Here is a 7,099-nt window from a genome sequence, read left to right as displayed (position 1 = left end):
CACATGGCAGTATAAAAAAAATTACTTCACACACGCTCTGTGAACCGGCCGTGTGTATGTATATGTATATATATACATATACATATATATATATATATATATTATATATATATATATATATATATATAATATATATATATATATATATATATATACATATATATATATATATATATATATATATATATATATTTTAATTTATATTATTTATATATATATTACATATATATATATATATATATATATATATATATATATATATTATTATATATGTATGTATGTATGTATGTATATTTATATATATGGAATAAGAAACCTACAATACAAAAACTAGATTTATTGAAAATGAGACTAGTTTCGAAATCCACCTGGATTCCATGAGGATGGAATCCAGGTGGATTTCGAAACTGTAGTCTCATTTTCAATAAATCTAGTTTTTGTATTGTGGGTTTTTTCTTCCATTGTATCAACACGGAAGAGTGTTTTGCTATTCATTTACATATATATACATATGTATATATATATATATATATATATATATATATATATATATATATATATATATATGTGTGTGTGTGTGTGTGTGTGTGTGTGTGTGTGTGTGTGTGTGTGTGTGTGTGTGTGTGTGTGTGTGTGTGTGTGTGTGTGTGTATGCACACACTCACTCACTCCCACGTACACATTTGGACTCATATCTGTTTGTTTATTCTTCATTTGTATAAACTAGGTAAACATTATATATAAACAAATTAATAATCGTGTATACAAACACACACACAAGTGTCAATGTGTATATGAATAATAAATAGAAAAGGAAACAAAAGAACATACAGAGGAAAGAGAGAGAGAGAGAGAGAGAGAGAGAGAGAGAGAGAGAGCAGATAAAACAGATCCGTTTCGTTGAACTTTTTATCAAAATATCTTTTCCTGTTATTGTTGTTGTTTTTTTTTTTTTCACTAACACCTAATCATATCTCCACAGTACAAAAATCCTAGGTATGGATTATCGTACACAGGAGAACACGCCGCGCGCATAAGAACACACACGACACAGACGAACAAGACACAGAGACATCTCGGGACATACTTTTTGCCATTAGATCTGCGTCTGCGGCGGAGGCGGAACATGGCGTCGGTATCACTGGGGATTTTCTTCGCTCAGCTTCTGTGTTTTGTGCAGCCTTTAGGTAAGAGGAGAAGGAGGAGGGGGAGGGAGAAGGAAGGAGGGAGAAGCAGAGGAGGGAGAAGGAGGGAGGGAGAGGGAGAACGAAGGAGAGAAGGAGAAGGAGAGGAGGGAGGAAGTGGAGTGGAGAAGGGAGGAGGGAGAAGGAGGGAGGAAGTAGGAGGGAGGAGAGGGGAGGAGAAGGCAAGAGAGGGAGAGAAGAGAGAAGGAGGAGGAGAGAGAGAGAGAGAGAGAGAGAGAGAGAGAGAGAGAGAGAGAGAGAGAGAGAGAGAGAGAGAGACAGCGGGGGAATATATATATATATATCACCACACCCATTGGGTTAGGTAGACTCGTCAGTGAAGCATAGTGGTGCCAACTCTTACGAGGTACTGCCTGGCACTGAACGGGCTGGACAGAGGGACCTCTTAGCTACGCATTTCGTCCCCCTTCCACGCGACGCCAAGGATCCCAGCGTCAAAGGATTTCCCCGTGGCAAGAGCAGGGGGCAGGAGGCATTCGCAATTAGCCGAAGGAGGCTAAAGAAGACCCTGGGAGGTTTGGTAACGAGCACGCATCCCGACCGAGAGATGAGTGGCATGTGGTTGGTTGGTGGCTGAAGGGCGTAAGAAACGCGGCACATATACATATGCAAATAAAAAGGCAGAGAGAGAGAGAGAGAGAAGAGAGAGAAGAGAGAGAGAGAGAGAGAGAGAGAGAGAGAGAGAGAGAGAGAGAGAGAGAGAGAGAGAGAGAGCCTAAGCAACAGTTCTCAGCAGCAGCGACCTCCTCCCCCTCAGACCGCTGCGGGGATACTGACCCTTGGTCCGCTTCGCTGACCTTCAAGGACCACCTCGACTTTTCGCTCGCGTGCGCGCCCGCGAGCCTCAGGATCTCCTTCTCGGGGGGGGGGGCTCTCGACGGGGACTACTTCCACTTCCAAAGGTTGGTCAGGATTTCGAAGCTTTTCTATTAACCATATCTATATCTACACACACACACATCAACAGTGAATGGAAAATATTTTATTTATTATCATTATTCCTTTCATAAAAAAAAAAAAAAAAAAAAAAAAAAAAATATATATATATATATATATATATATATATATATATATATATATATATATATATATATATATATATATATGTGTGTGTGTGTGTGTGTGTGTGTGTGTGTGTGTGTGTGTATATATGCGTAAATATATATGTAGGGATGTAATCAAGGTAGTTTAAAACAGGTAGCCCCACTACATCTTGATAAAAATCCTAGTTGGTAACCTCTAAGCTAAGCCCCTTTTCTTTACCTCTTATTCATTGCAAATATTATTTTTCTTTTTTTTTATCCTGGTTTCCTTTTCGATTATTTTTCTACTGTTATTATTACTGAAACATTATCAGAGAAAATACACTGAAAAAAACACTCACCATGAAATACTGAGTCAACTGACCAATTCAAAAAAACAGGACAGAGCGAATTTAGCCAATGAGAGTGTACTGTGAGATATCAGATATAGCTAGATACATAATTTACTCAATATTGTTATAATTATCAAAAGTAAAACGAAAAATTCTCCTTTTCTCTTTTTTATAATCACGAAGCATTCCTTACCATTTACAGCCACCAAAATGCCCTTGGGAAAATGTCAATTTGATTTTTAGGTTCAACAGGAAGTAGAGCTATCTGGTTATATGTACCTTTATGTAGTTAAGTGCTTTTTCTAGAGCGAAGTGTTGGCGTGAAGCTAGAGTGAAGGCAAATGTAAACTTACAGATGTGGATATAAATGATATCTAGTCATAATCATTTTACATATCAAATAAATGTAATAAATATAATAGATTGATAATCAAATATGCAGTTGTGCATAAAATAAAGAATTTTAAAAAAATATTATAGTCTCAAAGCATGTAAAACATATTCCAAACACATATCACATTCTCACATCTCTCCTTCACTCTCATACTCATAGAATCAATCATGTGCTTTCTTGCACGTTTGTTCTGTACATGCTCAGAACGACGAAGTAGGACCTGTTCTAGTAGATTGAGGAACTTTATTATCTAAAGGTGGCATCACTGGTCAAAGAAAACATTTGCTTCTCCACAATACACGTCTAATTCACAGTCTTGACAAGATAGTCGTGTGATCTTCCTTTCCTACCACAAGGTCAAGATATGGAATGATTGTCATGGTCGAGCTTTACTGATGCACTGGGTTTCAAGCATCACAGGCTTGTTCAGACCCACAGAGCTCACCTTGTGCTTGCCATTCCTCTGCAAATGTGCCGGTATAGGCGGGAACGATAGAGCGATCATGCAGAATCTGGGGCGAGGAGTGTCCTGTGTGATCAGGTGTATTCCTCAGTTCCATTATTCTACGTTCGAATTCCTCACCATCGATGTTACGTGATGTTGCTGTCTTGAGGATTAGATATTTAATCTCCCTCACAGATGCTTTTAGTGTATCTATTCGACTTATGCTTTAAGAACTCAGTGAATACCCGACTTATAAATTGTGGTGTCTGTGTGAAATTGTACAACAGGCCAGCTGGAGAACCTGTCAGCATAGACAAGTAAATATGTTCCTGTCATGTTAAAGAAGTCAGCTGACACAAACTTGAAGGCCTTTGGAGGAATTGTATAACACAAGAGATGTTCCTTTTGCAAACTAGGTTACAAGACTTGACACTTGGTGGTTGAATTATGTTCGTAATGTTAGCATTGATATCAGGCCAATACAGTCTTGATCGTTCTTGGTGATTTTTCTTCCGCAGTGGCTATCCTGTATATGGGGCGTGATTCTCGTCCCTGACGTACGGTATTACCTCATTTGTCATCCCTTTTTCGACATATCGATTGTCAGTGGCCTCGAATAGATCTACCTCCTCTGAAGAACTCTTTAGCCACAACATACAAATCATTGAAACGTTCCCCTTCTTCCTATTTGCAACATGAAAGGTTCTTTTCTGTGAAGATCCTCATTACCTGAGCCCATTATGTGCTCTTCCAACTTATCAAGCACGAGAATGGGACGAGGCAGTTGTGTCACTGATGGGGAGGGTCGCAGAGGAGTTACTCTCAAAACGACCCTTTTCATCTTATCTTCGCCTGTTCTTTTGCCTTTTTTTTTCTCTCCTCCTTAGCACCCAGCCATTGCAGAAAGTCGATAAGGGTATTAGGCTGCAGGGATTCTGTAGAGAGGTTCGGTGTGGCGAGAGGTGGAGGAGCCACGGGGGCTGTGGGAGCGACTGTTACTGCAATAGAAGTAACCGGATCTTTCTTTGGCTTCCCTATATTGCGAAATACGGCACTTTATGTGTTCTTTGGGGGACGTGTGACCACTAGCGAATTCATATCTTTTTACTAACATTGTTTACTGGCTCGCCATCTGTGTCTTTAACGGCTTAAAATTGGCTCGAGGAAAGCGATAAGTTGGTAACAAAAGAATCTGGCGTCTTGCGTTAAAAGCAGCGCCTTGTCAAGGGGCCTTAATGCCATTGCCGCAAATGCTACGAATGTTATGCTAGAGCCATGATTTTGGTGTTGATTGGTGTTAGTAATCAATGATTACTTGTATATCATGATGTAAGAATATATACAAAATTATAATACAAGTAACAGACTTGCAAAATTGAATTGGAATGCAGACGTTGTTATGGTTGATAAATATGTTACAGATATCCTAAACCGAAGTCTCGGCTCTATCACTGCATTCGGTTAGCGGTCATGGTAAATAAGCCTAAACATTATCAAAATATATGCTTTCTTGTTTATTTGGTTATTTTTCTCTCTTCCATTTTTATCCAGTTTCCATAAACTTAGAATAAAACAGTACAGTGTGTGTTTGTGTGTGAGTGCGTGTGTTTGTGTTTGTGTGTGTGTGTGTGCGCGCTCGACCATTATTTAAGAAATTAAAATATGCCTTGAGATTGGCCGAAATCTGTATAATGATAATAGTAATAATAATAATAATTACTATAATGATAATGATGAATAATCATAATCATGTTAATGATAAAAACAACAACAATAACAACAACAACAACAATAATAATAATAATAATAATAATATTAATAATAATAATAATAATAATGGCAAAAAAATAAATTATTATTATTATAATGATGATGATAATGATAAAGATAATAACAACAATAGTAATAATAACAATATTTTAAAGAATTTAAAGCTTGTTTTCAGCACTTAAATTTCACCCTGTGTAAGCTGTCGTATTCCTCAACATAAACCATACTGAAGCAAATTCTAAAATAATGAGAAAGATTCACTTAAAAAAAAAAAAAAAAAAAAAAAAGCGTTCCAACAATGACCACCTCACGGAACGCTGAAGGAATACCAAATCTCACTGAAGGTTTTCTAGTGCCCTAGGAAAGGACTCCTTGGCCTTTTGTGAATATATCAAACCCCAATGTTTTTGCAGGTTAGAGACGAAATACAGTATATCGACAAATAAATCCACGACCACACACCGACTGACTGGCACAATATCAAAGTGGACCCTTACTCTCAGCAGCACTAACAGCGTCCTACTCATAGACAGAACAAGGGAAGTAACCCTTACGATCTCCTTGTCTAACGGTCGGGTCGGAGACTGTTACGAAGTGCAGTTCAAAGCTGATACAAACATCGACTTCCGTTTTGTTCATCAAGGTTCGGTCTTCATTTGTTTTGTCTGTTGATTTAGCTATGATTTATTTCGTATTGATGCCTTGAAATGAATTATATCTTGTTAAGATGGTATTTTGGGGAATCCGAGAACGGGATCGTCTGCTTCGTTTTCGGTCCAATAGTCTGATCCCATTTTTCTTTCATTTTCATATAAAGGCAACGTATATCTAAATTTTCAGAAGACAGTCCTTCATGCAGTGTGCTTGCGTCAAAAACAACAACAACAACAACAACAACAACAATGAAAACTGAAGCCCAACCAGCGTCAACCCGGACGAACCCCGTCAACGAAGACCTACCTCCTTCCGATTCTCCAGCAGCCTCGGCAGACACAACCAGCTCCTCGGTCCTGTTTACCAGCCCTGACCTTGGCGGAGCGGAGGAAACGGAAATCCTCGACGCTGAGGTCACGAGCAACGAGGGATGCGCTGAGAGGGATACTGGGTTGGCAATTCTGATGGCGGTCATGGTGGTGCTTCTGTGATTTCATGCCTAGATATATGCAGTTATGTGTATTAACATGCATACTTACATAATCACACACATATAGCTTTTTATCTATTTATACACACTCACATACATACATACATATGCATACATACACATACATTCATATATACATATACATACATGCATATAGATAGACAGATAGATAGGTAGATATTTACATATGTATTCATATAATATATATATATATATATATATATATATATATATATATATATATACATATATATATATATATATTATACCGTGGCATTACACTGCTCAGCAGAGTAGTCTGGATTCACTCCTAGCAAGTCCACAATAGACCGAATACTAGCGCTTCGAGTAATTGTGGAATGCCGCCGTGAGTTCGGTCGTGGGTTGCTTGCAACCCACATCGACTTCAAGAAGGCGTTTGACTCGGTGCATCGGGAATCGTTATGAGAGATTCTGAGACTCGGGGGAATTCATCACAGATTATTGGCCTAATAGCAAGTCTATATACCGCTACTGAAAGTGCTGTGAAGTGTGGTGGGGGTCTGTCAAACTTCTTCCCTGTTAATTCAGGAGTGAGGCAAGGCTGTGTCCTTGCACCAACTTTTCAACACCTGCATGGACTGGATAATGGGCAGAGCTACTAGCCAAAGTCAGTGTGGAGCAACACTAGGCAATATCAAGTTTTCAGATTTTGACTTTGCCGATGTTGTCGCTATCCTATGAGTCCTTGGAGTCACTGGTGGCGGCTCTTTATGCATTTAGCAAT

General features: G+C 38.6%; 2 protein-coding genes across 2 annotated transcripts in view; both read left to right on the top strand.

Annotated features, from left to right (window-relative positions):
* LOC119599248 overlaps nt 1–1,191 on the top strand; it is a 12,258-nt gene extending 11,067 nt beyond the window's left edge. Inside the window, exon 4 of the mRNA XM_037948981.1 lies at nt 1,017–1,191. Within this exon, the coding sequence (XP_037804909.1) occupies nt 1,017–1,191 (175 nt within the window). The remainder of the gene's footprint in view (nt 1–1,016) is intronic.
* A 686-nt stretch (nt 1,192–1,877) lies between these two features.
* Nucleotides 1,878–6,408, top strand: LOC119599276 (the record flags this gene model as incomplete). The annotated part of the gene is made up of 3 exons (XM_037949007.1): nt 1,878–2,111; nt 5,610–5,832; nt 6,030–6,408. Coding segments are annotated over 3 exons (762 nt in total), but the record flags the coding sequence as incomplete, so codon positions are not given.
* Nucleotides 6,409–7,099: the final 691 nt, after the last annotated feature.

This window comes from Penaeus monodon, chromosome 42 (genome assembly GCF_015228065.2).
Source record: "Penaeus monodon isolate SGIC_2016 chromosome 42, NSTDA_Pmon_1, whole genome shotgun sequence".
NCBI lineage: Eukaryota > Metazoa > Arthropoda > Malacostraca > Decapoda > Penaeidae > Penaeus > Penaeus monodon.
This window is presented reverse-complemented; position numbering and strand designations above follow the sequence as displayed.